Genomic DNA, 20,879 nt, shown 5'->3' with positions numbered 1-20,879 from the left:
ACACAAGTGTAAAGGGATAAAGAATATGTACATAAAGATATATGAATGAGTGATGGTACAGAACGGCATAGGCAAGATGCAGTAGATGGTATAGAGTACAGTATATACATATGAGATGAGTAATGTAGGGTATATAAACATAAAGTGGTATAGTTTAAAGATGTAAGCAAAGAGAAATGACAGTCCATCGTTACTTTAAGACATGAAGGTCAGTCAATATGGAACCTTTCAAGAATTTTGAACGTTTCTTCAAGTGCAGTCGCACAAACCATCAAGTGCCATGATGAAACTGGCTCTCATGAGGACCACCATAGGAAAGGAAGACCCAGAGTTACCTCTGCTGCAGAGGATAAGTTCATTAGAGTTACCAGCCTCAGAAATTGCAGCCCAAATAAATGCTTCACAGAGTTCAAGTAACAGACACATCTCAAACTGTTCAGAGGAGACTGTGTGGAATCAGGCCTTCATGGTCGAATTGCTGCAAAGAAACCACTACTAAAGAACACCAATTAGAAGAAGAGACTTGCTTGGGCCAAGAAACACGAGCTATGGACATTAGACCAGTGGAAATCTGTCCTTTGGTGTCCAAATGTGAGATTTTTGGTTCCAACTGCCGTGTCTTTGTGAGACGCAGAGTAGGTGAACGGATGATCTCTGCATGTGTGGTTCCCACAGTGAAGCATGGAGGAGGAGGTGTGATGGTGCTTTGCTGGTGAAACTGTCTGTGATTAATTTAGAATTCAAGGCACACTTAACCAGCATGGCTACCACAGCATTCTGCAGTGATACGCCATCCCATCTGGTTTGCGCTTAGTGGGAATATATATATTTTTTCAGCAGGACAATGACCCAAAACACACCTCCAGGCTGTGTAAGGGCTATTTGTCCAAGAAGGAGAGTGATGGAGTGCTGCATCAGATGACCTGGCCTCCACAATCACCCAACCTCCCAATTGAGGTGGTTTGGGATAAGTTGGACTGCAGAGTGAAGGAAAAGCAGCCAACAAGTGCTCAGCATATGTGGGAACTCCTTCAAGACTGTTGGAAAGCATTCCTCATGAAGCTGGTTGAGAGAATGCCAAGAGTGTGCAAAGCTGTAATCAAGGCAAAGGGTGGCTACTTTCAAGAACCTAAAATCTAAAATATATTTTGATTTGTTTAACACTTTTCTGGTTACTACATGATTCCATATGTGTTATTTCATCGTTTTGATGTCTTCACTATTATTCTACAATGTAGAAAATATTAAAAATAAAGAAAAATGAGTAGGTGTGTTAACATTTTTGACTGGTACTGTGTGTGTATTATATGTAATAATACTATAGCAATAGTAATAATATGTTTGTCCAGAACAGACTGACCTGAAGGTTCATACAGGTTTAGGCTAAGAGTAGGCGCTGAGAAAGACTGGCACAGAAACATGAGCGAGCGAGAAAGACATCCAAAAAAGACAGAAGAGAAAAAATGTAAACAAAGGACAGATGCCAAGACTCCAGGGAGAAAACAGCTGGCGAAGGAGAGAAGAGATGGAGGAGAACACACTTCCTTGAGACAGTACGTAGACGAAGAGGAGCAAGGAGGAGGAGGAGAAGAGGAGGAGGAGGAGAGAGACAGGTTCCCTCTCTGCTAGGCTGTAAGTTGCTTTGCAGCGGTAAGCATGGTGGAGTCTTACTTTCTCCAGATCTTCAGGACAGTGGGTGTTGAGTTGTCCCAGGCTGCCCCTCACGACTCGGGCCAGCTTCCGCTTCCGTCTCTTCTCCTCTTCGATCCACAGGTCGTCTGAGGAGCAGCGGTGGCGTCTTGGACCCCTGTCCCTCTCCCTGTTCGGCCTGTGGCCTGGTGGTGGTCTGAGGGCTGAGGCAGTAGTGACGAGTCCAGACCCAGGAGTCTTCAGCTCTGCTAGCCTCTTCTCTCCTCCTGCCTGGCTGGTGGGTCTACAGCCACCCTGAGTCTTTAGGTGCATAGTCAACTGGTTAATGGGATTGGCAATGTCACTTTCACTCCCGACTATAGTACCGGGCCTCTATGGAACTAATATGCCGTCTCTCTGTGTACATGACATCATATCATTCTTACTGGTACATGATTGTAAACAGTTGTTATGGAGGGTTGATAAGTATGATGTAACAGGTGTATGAAATTGTCTTATTGGTGTGCTTGATGTAACTGATGCACCTTGACAGGTAATTCCACTGATTAAAATAGCTCCTTCTAGTTCCTGTGTGCATAAATACTGAGCTAAGTCACATGACTTGTAATCATGCTGTGGATTAGCTTCTTTTTCCCTGCTTGGCTGCATGCTAGGTGCTTCCTGCAGGCTCCACTAGGGGGGGCTAAAACACACAGTCCGCCTCCCAGCTGCCTGCTGTGTAAGGCTGGGCTGGCTGGGCTGTTTCAGAGCTGTCATGCGGGATGGGACGGGAGCAGACTACTAACTCACAAAATGGAAATGCACCACGCCACGCCAGTGACAGCAGAGCACAGCGGAGGAAAGAAAGAGCTGACTCTGCCGTTTCACTCCTCCTCATCTCTCTTTCAGGAGAGGAGAGCGGAGGGAGGGAGGGAGATAAAGAGGGGCTTGTTCTGCATTTCATCTGAACGAACACACATGCACAAACACACACACAAACACATAAACACACAGAATCTCTCACAGGCACGCACGCAGACACACACACATACACACACAGCGAGATGGATGAAGTGCCCTAGGCCCAGGCTGTTATTTACATTCAGTCCGAGGCTGGGCTGAGGCAGGGCCAGTGAAAGACAGAGTCAACACTTTATCCCATGGTGCACCCTGCCTGGCCTCCCCTCTACATCTTGATAGATTGGTCAACAAGGCTGCTTTATCATGATGTTAAACAGACAAACAGTCAGGCCATTATATCACAATGGGGACAAAACGTTGGAACAGCAGACCCCAGTGAAGACTGTTCTCTCACACAACCTACTCATGTCAATCAAAGATGGACCGGCCCTGGGTGAGCGTCATCACACACAGTATGGATGGCTAGCTGAGAATACATTGTTTATTTTTGTTCAATAGATTACATTTTTGGGGCTGTTTAACAAATGCAATTCTTCAGACGAATGATAACAATGAGGCATTATTAGCTTGTTATCATATAGCTGTGTCTTACCTCAAACTGGTTGATGGACATAGGTGTAAGCAGGCTGATCTGTGATTGGCTGTCCACTCCACTGTCCTCCAATGGACTGAGGGAGGAGGAGCCTAGCGGCCCCGCTCTGGGCTTCAGGGTCTTGGGCTTCTCTGGTGGGTCAGACAAGCCCTCTACACTGGCTGACTGGGCCATGAGGACCAGGGACAGGGCTGAGGCCCGGGCTGAGGCAGAGTGGGGGTAGCGGAAGGGCCTGTGCTGGGCAGCCGGTCTGGGGCTGTGGGGCTTGGGGCTCATGGGTCTCACTGGGGTGTCTGGTGTTGCTGCCATGCTAGACGCTGTGCTCTCAAAGGCTCCTCCTGGGGACCTGGAGCTGGACCAAGACAGCTGATTGGCTAGGGTGGACAGGGAGGCGGGGCTCATGGGCGACAGGGGGCTGGAATCGTTTGTGGGTGGGGCTTCAGAGTCGTCCGAGGAGGGCGGTCCGGAGTCAGAGAAGTTTATTGACAGGCCGTTGGGCAGGACTTTCCCTTTCCTCCTCTGGCCCTCTGACTTGCAGCCCAGTGGGGTGTTCTCCTCGGCCACGCTGTGACTGTCCTGGAAGCCCCTCTTAGTGAGGGGGTCGGTGAGACACAGGGCCCTGAGAGAGGAGGGGGACCCAGGGACACTGAGCACTAAGGCAGAGCGGGACGCATAGTCACTATGGATCTGTCTGGGCGTCCTCACACCCCCATCCTCACCGTCCCCTCCCTTGTCCCCGTCCCCGACCGGGACAGACAGGGTCCTCCTCAGCAGCTCCGCCTCCTTGGCCCTCTCTCTCTTTAGCCTCCTCCAGGACTGTTTGGCTCGCCCCACCTCCCCTTCGCTCCCAGTCTCAATGTTCACCTGCTCCTCCTCGTTCTCCTTGTCCATGGAGCGAGACTCAAACAGGCTGGATAGGGACTTGTGGGCCTGGGCGAAGCGCATGCGAAGGTTGAGGCTGTCAGAGCTCTTGCTCCTCTTGTAGCCGTGCAGGCCCTCGGGGGCCCCGGTCTGGTTGTGTCTGAGACCTCCGGGCTGGGAGGTCAGGGGGGTGTCCCCAGGCCCATCCCTGAAGAGCAGGCGGACATGGCGGGTGCGCGGTGTGGAGGGGAAGAAGCCGTTATCCTCCTGCTCTGTCTCGTAGCGACCAACCAGACCGGAGGAGAAGGACTGCTGAACCGTCTGGTTCAGGATGTCCCCCTTCAAGAAAACATTGTCATCATCCGAGGTGTCTCCCCCTTGTCCCACCTGTCCTCCCCCCATATCCCTGCTCAGGCCCAGGTCTGGTGAGTCCTGGGGCAAGTCCTCCCCCTTGGCATTCTTCAGACTCTTCCCCTTCCTGAAAGAAGGCATCTTGGCAAAGACAGAGAACTTGGAGCTCTTGGACCTCCCTGCCTGGCTGCCTTTAGACTTGCTCTTCATGGGTTTGTGGAGGTTGGTGTTCCCCCCCGAGACAGGCAGGATGGACTCTTCCATCTCCTCACTGTTAGTGCTGGTGGTATCAAAGTCGTAGGACACAGAGGTGGGGGTTGGACTGGAGCGTCTCTCGCTGCTTGCATGGTCCCTGTCGTTTGGTAAGGTCATAACCCTGAGGTCATCGGGGTCAAAGGTCAACGAGTCCAGTTGGTGCTCTGATGACTCGATACTGGATGAGTCCTCGGGGAGACACAACGACGGGCTCTTAAGGCTGGAGGTGGAGTTGGACAGGATGATGTCACCAGACAGGACAACACTGTCCCTGTCTTTCGCAGTGGGCCTCATCCTAACACTCTGTCTTCGCTCCTCCTCCTGCTCTTCTTCCTCCTCCTCCTCCTCCTCTACTCCAGTCACATCCTCCACAATACTAGGGTTGTCCAGGGAGCGGTCGGAGTCTGCCTCTAGGATGGGCTCGAGGCTACTGAGGGACAGCAGGTTGAGACTGACGTCGGAGTAGGGGTACCTCACAATCCTCACCCCACGATCTTGCTGCAGGAGGGCAGGGTGAGAGCTGGTCTGGAGGTAGGAGCTGTACGAGCTGGACTCCTCAGCAAACAAACTGTCTTCTAATCCTAAAGCCCCAGGTGATTTGCTACAGTCCTGTCTGTCTCCCTCTGAGGGAGGGTTAGGGGATTGGTGGGGGCTGGACTTCTGCACCTCCTCTTTCTCCGCGCTGTTCAATAGCAGGCCTCTGGTCTCCAGGTAGGAAGCTAAGGGTTCAGAGAGGTCTGAAGGACTGTTAGCAGCACAATTAGAATTAACTACCCCCTCTACAACCTCCCCACAGCCTATAGTGTCTGTATGGTTAGAGATATCTCTCCTACAGCCTATAGTGTCTGGATGGTTAGAGATATCTCTCCTACAGCCTATAGTGTCTGTATGGTTAGAGATATCTCTCCTACAGCCTGTAGTTGCAGTATGGTTCTGATAAAGGACGTCTCCAAGGCCCTCTCCCTGTAGCCTCTCTAGCTCCTCCACCTCAGCCAAGCTGAAGTGACACTCGTCCCCCAACCCGGACACGGCTGAGTCCTCACTGCTCCAGTAGTGCTTGTAGGCCAGGTAGGACAGGAACTCCTCAGAGTCCTCAGGGGGGCATTCTAAGGGGCTGTCTGTTGTCTCTGTGGTCTCCCCCAGGAGGTCAGAGGTAAACGTGGAGGGCTCGGTCAGTGAAGGGGACTCATCAGGGGTTTTATCCCCACCCTCCTCTGAGCTGCTCTGGGGGGCTACCTCTACCTTGGAGGACCACTGCTCTGGCCCCTTACCCCTTGTACTGGGAGACCCCGACACCGACCCTTCGCTGGCCTTGGTGTTGTTGTTGGAGTCAGAGAGGCAGGACAGAGACAGGATGGAGGGTGGCACGGTGCAGGGAGAGGGTTCAGGCCCAGAGATGCTGTGATGGATCTCTAGCTCCTTCAGCTGGCTCTGGACCTCGTTGTTACACACAGTAGAGTCTGTTCCCACGGTAATCTTTATCCTCCTCAGCGGCGTGGCTTCCTGATCTATGGCAGAGGGTTGTGTGCTGTCTCCCTGAAGAGATTCAGTCTCTGTAGGTTGGGTTGACCCCTGGCCTATGTCACTAGACACACCCTGTGAGCTGAGGTCAACACGCAGATCACTGGTGATCTCTATGAAGACTCCTGTAGGGCTGACGGGAACTATAGCATCCTCTGTCTCCTCTGTGCTTGGCAGCCCAATATGGTCAGAGTCAGAGAGTTCTGCTGTAACAGTGTCTGTATGGTCAGAGAGTTCTGCTGTAACAGTGTCTGTATGGTCAGAGAGTTCTGCTGTAACAGTTTCTGTATGCAGAGAGTTCTGCTGTAACAGTGTCTGTATGGTCAGAGAGGTTCTGCCTGTAACAGTGTCTGTATAGTCAGAGAGTTCTGCTGTAACAGTGTACTGGATGCGTCAGAGAGTTCTGCTGTAACAGTGTCTGTATAGTCAGAGAGTTCTGCTATAACAGTGTCTGTATGGTCAGAGAGTTCTGCTGTAACCGTTTCTGTATGGTCAGAGAGTTCTGCTGTAACAGTGTTTGACTGTGTTGAATAAGGACAGGACGTGCTTTCTACTGCCTTCTCCTGCTGACTGTAAACATGACTATCTTCCTCCTCCTCTTTCTCCTCCTCCTCCTCTCTCTCCACAGACAGGGAATGGGTTGATCCTGTCCTGTACTCTCTGTCTGAGGTCTTCAGCTGGGAATGTTCTGAGTCTTCTGACCCTAAGCTGTCAGAGCAAAGCGGCCTGTCTATGTGGGGGAGGGAGTAGGGGTGGGGGGGTAGGCATTCCTCAATGCCCCCCTCAGTGTCAGACTGGGGATGAGCAAAGCCAGGCTTGAGCTCTACAGAGGTGGAGCCTTCCCTCAGCCAGGCCTCAGCCCACTTATTCTCCCCAGGCGAGTGCTCACTGTCCCTGGGTGTCTCTGTGCTAGAGCCCCCCTGGTCCTGGAGCTCAGGGATTAGGCCCTGGGTTTGAACGGCTTCCTTTTCCTGGGGTCGTGAACTGGAGCGCTGTGCTTGTTGTTGTTGTGGTTGTTGTGTCTCTGTAATTCCTCCACTCTCTAGCCCAGTAGGTAGGACAGGTGAGGCTAACTGGGATTCTGACTGGTTGATCCCCTTCCTGTCTAGTGACGGTGAGAGATACGGGTCGGGAACAGGTATAGGCACACGGGCATCTAGCAAGCAAGGAAGTCCCGCCTCTTCAGGAAGTCCCACGTCTACAGTAAGTCCCGCCTCTAAAGGAAGTCCAGCCTCCACGGACGATATGATTGGACAGATCCCGTTCACCGTATCTGACGGCTCAGTCGGCTCTGCTGAGTTCCTGGTGGTGACACACACCTTGTGCTCTTCATGGCAGCGGACACCCGTTACGCATGCCTCAATGTGGAGCTTTGTAGCACCGAGGCAGGCCTGAGGCTGGGTCTTTGTGACAGGTCCGTTGAGGATACCCACACATGGACTGGCTGAATGGACGGTCCCTGTGGTTTCTAAAGTGTGTGGGACTGGGCTGTTTGTCTCCGTGTTGGGTGTGCTACTCCTCTCTGTCTCTGTGTTGGGTGTGCTACTCCTCTCTGTCTCTGTGTTGGGTGTGCTACTCCTCTCTGTCTCTGTGTTGGGTTTGTGCCCCTATCTCCCTCTCTGTCTCTGTGTTTGGGTGTTGCTTACTATCCTCTCTGTCTCTTGTGTTGGGTGTGCTACTCCTCTCTGTCTCTGTGTTGGGTGTGCTACTCCTCTCTGTCTCTGTGTTGGGTGTGCTACTCCTCTCTGTCTCTGTGTTGGATGTGCTACTCCTCTCTGTCTCTGTGTTGGGTGCGCTACTCCTCTCTGTCTCTGTGTTGGGTGTGCTACTCCTCTCTGTCTCTGTGGGTTGTGTGTCTGTACAGATTGTCTCTGTGGGTTGTGTGTCCGTACAGATTGTCTCTGTGGTGTGTGTTTCTGTACCGTGCGTGACTGTTGTGGGATGCTCCGGGATAAGTTCACTTTGTGTGTCAGATAAGTGTATGTCTGAGCTGTGATTGTTGTGCGTGAGCCTACAGTGTGTCTCTGCTTTGAGTGTGTTGGGTGTATCTCTGCAAAGTGTCACGTGTGTGCCAGATATGTCCGAACACTGTGTGTCTGTTGTGTTGTGTGTGTCTATGCAGTGTGTCTCTGAACTGTGTTGATTGGCAGTCTCCTCTCCATAGGCTCTAGATGTATTCTGGCTGGCAAGGCTTACCTGCTCTAGGTGACTGGTGTGTATTTGTGAATTCTCTTTCTCTACACTGTGTAGAGTGGACAGCAGATCTATACTTTGTATATCTATGCTATGTTGTTTACATATCCCTGTGCATTTAGTGCTTGTGCTCTGTTTCTCTGTGCTAGCTGTGTTTTCGAACCCTGTGCTCTGTTTCTCGGTGCTGCTCGGCGTTCGTGTCTCTCCACTAGTTTCCTCTGTGCTGTTTCTCTGTGCAAATGTTTCTGTGCTATGTGCGATGTCGATTTTGTGTCTGTCTGAGCTATTCGGTTTGTGTGACTCTGTGTGAAGCACTAACGTTAGTGCATTCTGATTACCTGTGATTTCAGTGATACAAACCTCTGTGCTGACTTTCCCTTGGTTGTGCTGGGTTGTTACTCCTGTCTTATGTATCTCTGTGCTGAGCTGATTGTGCAACTCTGTGCTGTGCTGTGTTTCTGTCCTGTGATTGTGTTGCTTCTTCTCTGTGTTGCAAGGCTGACTCTGTGCTGTCTCTATGCTGGTCTGGTTGTGTTTCTCTTTGCTGGGTCCGTGTACGTCAGTCTCTGCGTTCTCTGTGCTGTGGCTGTGCTGGCTCCTCTCGGCTGTGCGTCTGGCTCTACAGTCCCCAGCGGTGTGGTACCTGCTGTTCTTCCATCTCGTGCGTACGTCCTCCACCCCCAGTATGGCAGACAGAGAGTCCTCGCTGCTGTCCGGGCTCAGGTCTGACAGAGTGTCACACAGCGTGTCACTGTGCCACGACCGCGAGTCAAAGTACTCCTCCGATGACGTAATGTCAACCCCACCGTCCCTGGTTCTCCCCCTGTCCTCGCTCCAGTTCTGGGAGTCACTGGCACCCAAATCCCCGTCCTTCACCTCTAATCCGAATCCCTCTGGGTTCCTGAGTCCCTCCGAGTCTTCAAGAGCTTCCTGGGTCTGTCCAGAGAGAAAAGAAGAGAAAAGACCAGTGAATGAGATATAAATCAACGAAAGAATGGGTGAGAAGGGGAGATGAACTGAATACTGCTAAGAGTGTGACAGAGTTAAAAAGATCTTGTCCAGGCTCTGATAACTCTTCCTGCATACCACACAGTGCATTCAGGAAATCAGAGAAAGATGCAGGGTCAGACACCAGGAAGGAATAGTTGACTAGAAGCCCTGGCATAAAAAGGAGGAACATATGTTATTCTGTAAACAGCTGAGGTTATCTAATTGCTGAACTTCCCTACTTGGAAATATCTACGTCACAGAGGACAAATAATAGATATAACTACAGAACTATTTCCACTGAAAACGCTACACATCCATATTAAAAGTTCTCTCTCTCTCTCTTTCTTTCAAACATACACTCTCTGCTTACCTTCCTGTTTCAAACCACCTCTCATGCAATGTACATTTACATTCTGCAAACATGATGTGTAAACACACTGTACGTTCAAAAATGGCATGTTTGCAATAATGACAATCCATGAATCACTCTCTCTGTATGAAGCTCAAAAAGTCAACAGCACAATAGTCCCTGCCCTATTCCTGTCTCATGGCTCACCTCAGGAGTACCAGGGAAAACACACACACACACACACACACACACACACACACACACACACACACACACACACACACGGTAAAGATAAGGCAGAAGTTCCACAGCAGAAGATTCGGGATGTCCCTATTCCTCTCTGTAACGGCCCGGGCTACCACAGACAGCAGTTAAATAAAGGTTAAATAAAAACACAAAATAAATATGCATCCACTCATCAGTGAGTGGCCACCAGGGGGAGGGACCGGGGTAATCCCAGTCCAGTCATTGTCTGAGGGAGTTACTGCCATCCCATCCATTCACACTGTCCGGTCCGGTTGGTGTGATTTCTTTCTCCTTCTCTAATTAATGAGAGTTGACTGTCTAAGAAGGCTTAAGGGCTTACTGCTCCGGCCCAGATTTCTCTTCATGCCACAGAGAGTGAAGAGATAGACGGCGTCCAAGGATATTAGACAGTCCTCAGCCTTTTATACAAACAGTCTGAAAGAGCTGAGTGATCCCAGCAATTAACTCCACTTTCTCTTTTCTCTCCTGTCTCTTTCATTAAAGGGATAGTTGATGGGTCCATATATTTGGTAGGAAGTGAGAGTGTACAGTTATGAGCATTAGGCCAACTCTCCCTTTAACCCTAAACATTCGCTCCACAGGTGTATTGTATCATGTTGTGCTGTATGTCAAGTTGACCTTAGTGATACAAAATTCTTGTCGTCTAAGTGAATGAAATGAACAAACATGCAACAAGAGCTGGCGGAATACTCATAACACACGAAGGCCAACAACATTTTCAGCAGCAACCTGTAACCCTGTCATTCTGTGACCTGCATCTTTGTGTGTGAGCTCTGTGCGTGTCAGGAGAAAGAGGGGAAGAAAGGGGGAGGGATGGAGAGAGAGGGAGAGGGAGGGAGGGGGAGAGAGGCCTGGAGAGGGAAAGAGAGAGAGAGCCTGGGAGAGAGAGAGCCTGGAGAGAGAGGCCTGTGAGCAGGGAGACAGAGAGATAGGCCTGGAGAGAGGCCTGGAGAGGGAGGGGAGAGAGAGGCTGGAGAGAGAGCGCGAGAGGGAGAGAGAGAGCTCGGAGAGGCCTGGAGAGGAGACAGAGAGAGAGCTGGGAGAGGCCTGGAGAGGGATGGGGAGAGAGAGCCTGGAGAGAGAGGCCTGGAGAGGGAGGAGAGAGAGAGAGCCCTGGAGAGAAGAGGCCTTGAGAGGGAGGGATAGAGAGAGAGAGAGCCTGGAAGGGAGGGAGACAGAGAGAGAGGCCTAAGAGGAGAGGGGAGGGAGACAGAGAGAGAGAGGCCTGGAGAGGGAGGGAGACAGAGAGAGAGCCTGAAGAGAGAGAGCCTGGAGAGAGAGGGGGAGAGAGAGAGAGCCTGGGGAGAGAGGCCTGGAGAGGGAGGGGGAGAGAGACCCTATAGAGAGAGGCCTCCCAGTTTATTTTCCTGAGCCCCATAATGAGCTGCTTGGCATCGGTAGAGGAGTAGAGGATTGAGCCCAACAGGCCTGCATGTCCCCAGAACCGTCAGTCAATACAGCGTAATCCTCCAGGGCCCAGAAAGTGTGAGAGAGGGAGGTCCCAGATCACACGGGTCAATCTCCTCTGTCACCTCACACCAGCCTAGTACTGACCTTAGAGAGCACCAGGGGCCTTAAGCACCGATCTGAAATCAGATTAACTACACACCAGTCATGCCCTTAACCATTATAATGTTTCAATTACAACTTACCTAAGATCAGTGCATAGCAATGCCAAGAGAGAAAGAGAGATAGAGATGGAAAGAGAGTGAGAGAAAGAGACAGAGTGAGAATCCTAACCTCATCACCTCACTCACGGCTCCCAATGGCCCTGACCCAAGGTCATGACCCAAGTGCTGTTGTGTATTGAGGGGTTAAGAGGCGGCGTCAGAGAGGACACCAGACGTCCACAAGTCAGATAGTCCATCTACTGGAGACCGATGAAGAATCAAGGCTAACTAACTGCAGAATGTGAATAACTAGATTCTAGAATGTGTCATGTCAATCTAGTTTTTTTATTGTTTTAATTTAACCTTTATTTAACCAGGTAATACCCCATTGAGGTTAAAAACCTATTTTGTGAGGGTGACCTGGCAAAAAGGCAAAACAGGGAAATAGCAGCGTGTCCATAAAACATTACAGAAAAAATACAGAATACACACAAAGGACAAAGTGTCACAAGTTAAAGATACAATTGAAGATTAGAAACAACTGCAAGCACTCATGCCATGAGGTTCTTCTAGGTCCATGATCATCTTTCATTTATTATGAAATGGGAGGGGAAGAAACGGCTGCCTGTATGTTGTAATGGCTGAGTGGGAGGTCATGGGATCTTCCATTGGAACGTACTGTAGATAGTTATGTAAACCAGGTGTGGTGCTGGGGCTCTGCCAACAATAGGAGAGTTGTTGAGGCATGCAGACAAAGTTGCACTGACACACACAGACCGACAACCACGCACATGGGCCCACACAAACACACACCGACAGGGCTGCATTCAGGTGTGCCTTCCTAACTCTACCAGCTACACAGTGAAACCAAGCCAAAGCACGAACTGGCACTGGAGCCCTGAAAACAAAGACATCTGTTGTTCTTAGCACTAAATCTGGGGATGGCACCAAGATCCCATCTCGGCCCAACACAGTACCGCTTCACTGGATTCTGGGAGGGGAAAGATCTGTACCCTTTCAGTTCTTATAGGCAAGGTCTGGGCTAGGGAGGAGGGGGGTAGTGATAGAATCTGTGATATAAAGTGCAGCTGTCTGGCTGTGCATGGTTGAATTTGAACAGAACATCTTAATTGGCACGAGAGACTTAAAGAGAAGGATATTGCAGTAAAACAGGCTTGATTGGGGCCACAGAAATCCCCCTGGGATTTTGTTGTTGAAGAATGAACTATATTTTGGTGGCCCAGATTGGTAAAAGGAGTTGTGGTATTGAGCAGAAAGACATTACTTTACAATTAAAATGACTGAAAATGTATTAATTCAGTGTGGTATTGGTTGTTTTGGATATCGTCTAGGTATAGGCTATTTTCTAAGTGAGACAACTTTTATTAAACATTAAACCTGTCCTCTATCGAGATTAAAGTCACATGTACAGTTTTGCTACAAGATATGAATTTCCACAATGATGTTTGCTCTTCAAATGTCTGTATTTTATTGGCTCTGCTGCTGTGGACACTTATGGTAAGGAAACCAATGTGTTATTAAGAAATAAAGCCTAAGGGGGTGTGGTATATGGCCAATATACCACGGCTGAGGATTTTTCTTAAGCACGACGCAATGCGGAGTGCCTGGATACAGCCCTTAGCAGTGGGAAATTGGCAATATAACACAACCCCCCGAGATGCCTTATTGCTACAGTATTGTAAACTTGTTACCGACGTAATTAGAGCAGTAAAAACAAATGTTTTGTCATACCTGTAGTATACCGTCTGATATACCACTGCTGATATACCAATCAGCATTCAGGGCTCGAACCACACCGTTCATATTTTGTAATTTGGGTGAACTATTCCTTTAACAGTTTGGCCTGTCAATCAATCACTGAGGGTGGGATTGTCAGGGGAGAGGGCAGGATGTTTGTGAGTCACAGAGTTGGTAGGGTTTCAGACCTGTCAATCAATCACTGTAGGTGGGACTTTGGGTAAGGCAGTAGATTACTAATCTAGTCAGAAAAACGAATCTAGTTTACTATTTCAATTTCATTTATTGTGGCAAAAACTAAATCTAGTCTACTCTTTCAATGTAGTTCATTCTGGCAAAAACCTAAGAAAAAAGGTTGTGTTCTGTCAAGTAAACATGGATTCCGATAGAGAAATGCAGGAACATTTTTATAAAAGTTGTAATGTTTTCAGAATGTATCTGCAGAGAATCACCAAAAAGCAGTAGTAGCCTACCAGTATACAAATTAGGGAGCCAAATGAATGGCTCTCTCACGGATGCGATTCGGTTCCGTTCACCTAAATATCCGTTCAAAAAGGGCCGTTCGTTTGCGCACAACCCATCACTAGGCTACACTGACGAGCTACTATTCTGGTTAATAGCAATTGTAGACATGGGGTTCGAATAAATACAAATATATTTGGTTTAATTGTTCGGATGCGATACCATGGACATATAACTAAGTTGTATGATTTATGAATAGAAAAGGGATAGAGGAGATTTCATTTATTTAGTCAGTTCGACATTTTTGACTAGTTCTATAAATTTGTCAACACTTGCTGTTCGGATGTCAAAGCACAGTAAATAGCCTATGCACCTGTCACGTCCTGACCTTAGTTCCTTTTTTATGTCTCTATTTTGGTTTGGTCGGGGCGTGAGTTGGGGTGGGCATTCTATGTTTTGTTCTATGTTTTGTATTTCTGTGTTTGGCCTGGTATGGTTTCCAATCAGAGGCAGCTGTCAATCGTTGTCTCTGATTGAGAACCATACTTAGGTAGCCTGTTCCCACCTGTGTTTGTGGGTAGTTGTTTCCTGTTTTGTGTTGTGTCACCTGATAGGACTGTTTCGATTTTCGTTGTTTCACTTTTGTTATTTTGTATTCAGTGTTCAGTTGTAATAAATGTAACATGGACACGTACCACGCTGCAGTTTGGTCCGATCTTTTATATTCCTCGTCCGGAGAAGACGACGAGCGTTACAGCACCTCAACTCCATGGCTGGCTATAGCGAACAGCCATATGAAACACGCAAAATAAATTAGTCTAACTGAATGTGCCACAAAATAATAATTAAGTGGATTTAATAAATTCACTCACAGGAGACGATGAAGTAGCATCATGCTCTCCCTCCTCGGTGAAAATAAATTTGACTGCAGCCAACCACAGCGCACAAAAATAACAGGTACCGAGGGCCGGTACAGGACAGGAAAATAACAGGTACCGAGGGCCGGTACAGGTACCGAGGGCCGGTACAGGCCGGGACAGACAGCAGACTGACAAACCAGCAGCCTTTCCCTGTCAACGCTCGCTTTGTGATTGACAGGTGCATGTCCTATCAATAGATTGCTAAAAGATGCATGTTGTTCATTTTGGCTGGAGAAGGTTATACAGATTTTTCTGATTCGTTTATTTATGACGAGAAAAAAGTACCCGACTGACAATGAGTCTTTTATCAGCTGTTTAGCCGATACCCGGCGCTTATGGAAAACACTCACACACGTCTCATGTTACTGACCAGTGGCGACTCGTCATTTAGGGCAGGTGGGCAGAGCCTGTTTTGAGCCCCACATTTCTTATTTAACCTTTATTTAATTAGGCAAGTCAGTTAAGAACAAATTCTTATTTACAATGACGGCCTACCAAAAGGCAAAAGGCCTCCTGTGGGGACAGGGGCCTGGGATTAAAAATAAAAAATAAAATCAATATAAATATAGGACAAAACACACATCACAACAAGAGAGACAACACAACAATACATTAAGAGAGACCTAAGACAACAACATAGCAAAGCAGCAACACATGACAACACAGCATGGTAGCAACACAACATAACAACATGGTAGCAACACAACATGGTAGCAACATAACATGGTACAAACATTATTAGCCACAGACAACAGCACAAAGGGCAAGAAGGTAGAGACAACAATACATCACACAAAGCAGCCACAACTGTCAGTAAGTGTCCATGATTGAGTCTTTGAATAAAACTGTCCAGTTTGAGTGTTTGTTGCAGCTCGTTCCAGTCGGTAGCTGCAGCGAACTGGAAAGACGAGCGGCCCAGGGATGTGTGTGCTTTGGGGACCTTTAACAGAATGTGACTGGCAGAATGGGTGTTGTATGTGGATGACGAGGGCTGCAGTAGATATCTTAGATAGGGGGGAGTGAGGCCTAAGAGGGTTTTATAAATAAGCATCAACCAGTGGGTCTTGCGACAGGTATATAGAGATGACCAGTTTACAGAGGAGTATAGAGTGCAGTGATGTGTCCTATAAGGAGCATTGGTGGCAAATCTGATGGCCGAATGGTAAAGAACATCTAGCCGCTCGAGAGCACCCTTCTCTGCCGATCTATAAATTGTCTCCGTAATCTAGCATGGGTAGGATCTGGATTAGGGTCTGTTTTGAGCCACACATTTGAGCCACACAAATATGATTATTTTAAACATTTTGGGGGAGGCTTGTTTTGCAGGTTATTTTTACATTAATATGTGTCACATATCAGTTTGCAAACAATGTAAAAAAACATGGTCTCTTGTTTTTACAAACATGGTCTCTTTTTTGTTTTCTTAAAACCTCTTAAGGATCTCTACAGATTGGTGTCTCACCCATGGGACGGTTGAGCTAATGTAGGCTAATGTGATTAGCATGAGGTTGTAAGTAACAAGAACATTTCCCAGGACATAGACATATCTAATACTGTCAGAAAAATTATTGTTAATCTAACTGCACTGTCCAATTTACAGTAGCTATTACAGTGAAAGAATACCATGCTATTGTTTGAGGAGAGTGCACAGTTATGAACTTGAAAAGTTATTAATAAACCAATTAGGCACATTTGGGCAGTCTTGATACAAAATGCTGAACAGAAATGCAATTGTTCATTGGATCAGTCTAAAACGTTGCACGAACACTGCTGCCATCTAGTGGCCATCTAAATTGCACCTGGGCTGGAATAATACATTATGGCATTTCTCTTGCATTTCAAAGATGATGGTACTAAAAAATACTAAAAAAATTGCAGATTTTTTCTTTGCATTATATTTGACCAGATCTAAAGTGTTATATTCTCCTACGTTAATTTCACATTTCCACAAACTTCCACAAAGTGTTTCCTTTCAAATGGTATCAAGAATATGCATATCCTTGCTTCCGGCCCTGAGCTACAGGCAGTTAGATTTGGGTATGTCATTTTAAGCGAAACATTTATTGAAAAAAAAGGAGCGGATCCTTATTAAGTAAGCCATCTACAAAATGCAGGTGTTTCAGCCCAGCTCAGTGCTTTCTGTGGTGGTGGGGCAAGCCAGCAGAAAATACGGAGCGTTGCACCGTGAATGTCTCAGTGTTCTGTCACTCATGGGGAAACAAAGTCACCGCAAAGATTCTAGCCCTTTGGGTGCTGACATAGAGATACATAAAAATTCCCATTCAAGAAGGCTCAAGGTCATTGGCCACAGATAAAATGATGTCAAATCACGTTATATGTACAGTAGCTTTGATTGGACTGATCATGTCAACATCATACTACTTCCGGCACCGACAGAGATGGCCGCCTCGCTTCGCATTCCTAGGAAACTATGCAGTATTTTGTTTTTTTACGTGTTATTTCTTACATTGGTACCCCAGGTAATCTTAGGTTTCATTACATACAGTCGGGAGGAACTACTGAATATAAGAGTCAACTCACTATCATTACGACCAGGAATATGACTCTCCCGAAGCGGATCCTGTGTTTTGCCTTCCACCCAGTACAATGGATCTGATCCCAGCCGGCGACCCTAAACAACTACGCCGTAAAAGGGGCAAACGAAGCGGTCTTCTGGTCAGGCTTCGGAGACGTGCACATCGCGCTCCACTCCCTAGCATACTACTCGCCAATGTCCAGTCTCTTGACAACAAGGTTGATGAAATCCGAGCAAGGGTAGCATTCCAGAGAGACATCAGAGACTGTAACGTTCTTTGCTTCACGGAAACATGGCTCACTCGAGAGACGCTAACGGAGTCGGTGCAGCCAGCTGGTTTCTTCACGCATCGTGCCGACAGAAACAAACATCGTTCTGGTAAGAAGAGGGGCGGGGGGGTATGCCTTATGATTAACGAGACGTGGTGTGATCATAACAACATACAGGAACTCAAGTCATTCTGTTCACCTGACTTAGAATTCCTCACAATCAAATGTCGACCGCATTATCTACCAAGGGAATTCTCTTAGATTATAATCACAGCCGTATACATTCCCCCCCAAGCAGACACATCGATGGCCCTGAACGAACTTTATCTGACTCTTTGTAAACTGGAAACCACACACCCTGAGGCTGCATTRATCGTAGCTGGGGATTTTAACAAGGCTAATCTGAAAACAAAACTCCCTAAATTCTATCAGCATATCGATTGTGCTACCAGGGCTGGTAAAACCCTGGATCATTGTTATTCTAACTTCCGCGACGCATATAAGGCCCTCCCCCGCCCTCCTTTCGGAAAAGCTGACCACGACTCCATTTTGTTGCTTCCAGCCTACAAACAGAAACTAAAACAAGAAGTTCCCGCGCTCAGGTCTGTTCAACGCTGGTCCGACCAATCTGATTCCACGCTTCAAGACTGCTTCGATCACGTGGATTGGGATATGTTCCGCATTGCGTCCAACAACAACATTGACGAATACGCTGATTCGGTGAGCGAGTTCATTAGAAAGTGCATCAGCGACATAATAACCACAGCAAAGATTAAAACATTCCCAAACCAGAAACCGTGGATTGATGGCAGGATTCGCGCGAAACTGAAAGCGCGAACCACTGCTTTTAACCAGGGCAAGGTGACCGGAAACATGACCGAATACAAACAGTGTAGCTATTCCTTCCGCAAGGCAATCAAACAAGCTAAGTCCCAGTATAGAGACAAAGTAGAGTCGCAATTCAACAGCTCAGACACAAGAGGTATGTGGCAGGGTCTACAGTCAATCACGGATTACAAAAAGAAAACCAGCCCCGTCGCGGACCAGGATGTCTTGCTCCCAGACAGACTAAATAACTTTTTTGCTCGCTTTGAGGACAATACAGTACCACTGACACGGCCCGCTACCAAAACCTGCGGGCTCTCCTTCACTGCAGCCGAGGTGAGTAAAACATTTAAACGTGTTAACCCTCGCAAAGCTGCAGGCCCAGACGGCATTCCCAGCCGCGTCCTCAGAGCATGCGCAGACCAGCTGGCTGGCATATTCAATCAATTCTTATCCCAGTCTGCTTGTTTCCACAGTGCTAAGAAGGCACCATTGTTCCTGTTCCCAGAAAGCTAAGGTAACTGAGATAAACGACTACCGCCCGTAGACTCACTTCGTCATCATGAAGTGCTTGGAGACTAGTCAGGCCATATCACCCCGCCCTACCTGACACCCTAGACCCACTCAATTTGCTTACCGACCAATAGGTCCACAGACGACGCAATCGCAACGCAACCACACTGCACACTGCCCTAACCCATCTGGACAAGAGGAATACTATGTGAGAATGCTGTTCATCGACTACAGCTCAGCATTTAACACCATGTACCTCCAAACTCGTCATCAAGCTCGAGACCCTGGGTCTCGACCCGCCTGTGCAACTGGGTACTGGATTCCTGACGGGCCGCCCCAGGTGGTGAGGGTAGGTAACAACATCTCCACCCGCTGATCCTCAACACTGGGCCCCAAAGGGTGCGTTCTGAGCCTCTTCCTGTACTCCTGTTCACCCACGACTGCGTGGCCATGCACGCCTCAACTCAATCATCAAGTTTGCGGACGACACTACAGTGGTAGGCTTGATTACTAACAACGACGAGACGGCCTACAGGGAGGAGGTGAGGGCCTCGGAGTGTGGTGTCAGGAAAATAACCTCACACTCAACGTAACAAAACAAAGGAGATGATTGTGGCCTTAGGAAACTGCAGAGGGAGCACCCCCCAATCCACATCGACGGGACAGTAGTGGAGAGGGTAGTAAGTTTTAAGTTCCTCGGTGTACACATCACGGACAAACTGAATTGGTCCACCCACACAGACAGCGTTGTGAAGAAGGCGCAGCAGCAGTACAGGTGCATCAAAGCAGGGACCGAGAGACTGAAAAACAGCTTCTATCTCAAGGCCATCAGACTGTTAAACAGCCACCACTAACATTTAGTGGCTGCTGCCAACATACTGACTCAACTCCAGCCACTTTAATAATGGGAATTGATGGAAATGTATGTAAAAATGTATACAAACATTACACAAGTTGGAAATTGCAAATTCAACAATGAGTGGTTTGGGAGGAAGTGAGCACAGCATGAACAAGGAGTCCAAAAATGTATTCTATGCTGCTGCATAAATGATGTAATATGCCAGGGAGATATGTATTCTGTAGCTTAGAAAGTAATACTAAGTGTATGTTATATGGTAAACTGTTTGTAGCCCATGTGCTTCACGCTAATAATTTGGCCCTTTTTCCCCCCTTTCGCCTACTGTTCTGACTTGGTAGTGCACATGTAGCCTATAGCCTGTTTTAGAGAAATGTAATCATTGAATATTGCAAGAGCTTTCATTGTCTGCTTATATGGCCCTGTTATTTATCCTACGCTTCTGACTTGGTGTACAGGGAAAATACTGTAAGAACGGCCCATGTTCTGAATTCTGTCGCTGTACATTTCAAAAGTGCTGAACAAATAGTTATATTGACAACGTCCGTCCTAGCTCGCTCATTATTGTCTTAATCGAAATACAGATTGCCTCTTATGTGCTTGTCGTTCCCTTATGCCATAGTTTGTACTAAAGGTCGACCGATTAATCGGAATTGCCGATTAATTAGGGCCGATTTCAAGTTTTCATAACAATCGGAAATCGGTAAATTTGGACGCAGATTTTGCCATTTAAAAAAGTATTTTTTACACCTTTATTTAACTAGGCAAGTCAGTTGAGAACACATTCTTATTTTCAATGACGGCCTAGGAACGATGGGTTAACTGCCTTGTTCAGGGGCAGAACGACAGATTTTTACCTTGTCAGCTCAGGGATTCAATCTTGCAACCTTACGGTTAACTAGTCCAACGCTCTAACCACCTGCCTCACGAGGAGCCCGCCTGTTACGAATGCAGTAAGAAGCCAAGATAAGTTGCTAGCTAGCGTTAAACTTATCTTATAAAAAACAATCAATCAATCATAATCACTAGTTATAACTACACATGGTTGATGATACAGGTTAGCAGGCAATATTAACCAGGTGAAATTGTGGGCCGCCTGGCTCGTTTGGGCCGCCTGGCTCGTTGCGAACTAATTTGCCAGAATTTTACGTAATTATGACTAAACATGAAGGGTTGTGCAATGTAACACGGAATATTTAGA

The 20,879-nt window shown here is 47.7% G+C and overlaps 1 protein-coding gene across 3 annotated transcripts in view; it reads right to left on the bottom strand.

Annotated features, from left to right (window-relative positions):
• Positions 1-6,330: 6,330 nt before the first annotated feature.
• The window catches only part of LOC139028691 (uncharacterized), an 85,445-nt gene continuing 70,896 nt past the window's right edge, over positions 6,331-20,879 (bottom strand). For all 3 annotated transcript variants that reach the window (XM_070446677.1, XM_070446679.1, XM_070446678.1), the window contains one exon: positions 6,331-9,259. In XM_070446677.1, the coding sequence (XP_070302778.1) occupies positions 7,703-9,259 (1,557 nt within the window). In that variant the 3' untranslated portion in view covers positions 6,331-7,702. The remainder of the gene's footprint in view (positions 9,260-20,879) is intronic.

Source organism: Salvelinus sp. IW2-2015, linkage group LG14 (assembly GCF_002910315.2).
Source record: "Salvelinus sp. IW2-2015 linkage group LG14, ASM291031v2, whole genome shotgun sequence".
In the NCBI taxonomy this organism is placed as follows: Eukaryota; Metazoa; Chordata; class Actinopteri; order Salmoniformes; family Salmonidae; genus Salvelinus; species Salvelinus sp. IW2-2015.
This window is presented reverse-complemented; position numbering and strand designations above follow the sequence as displayed.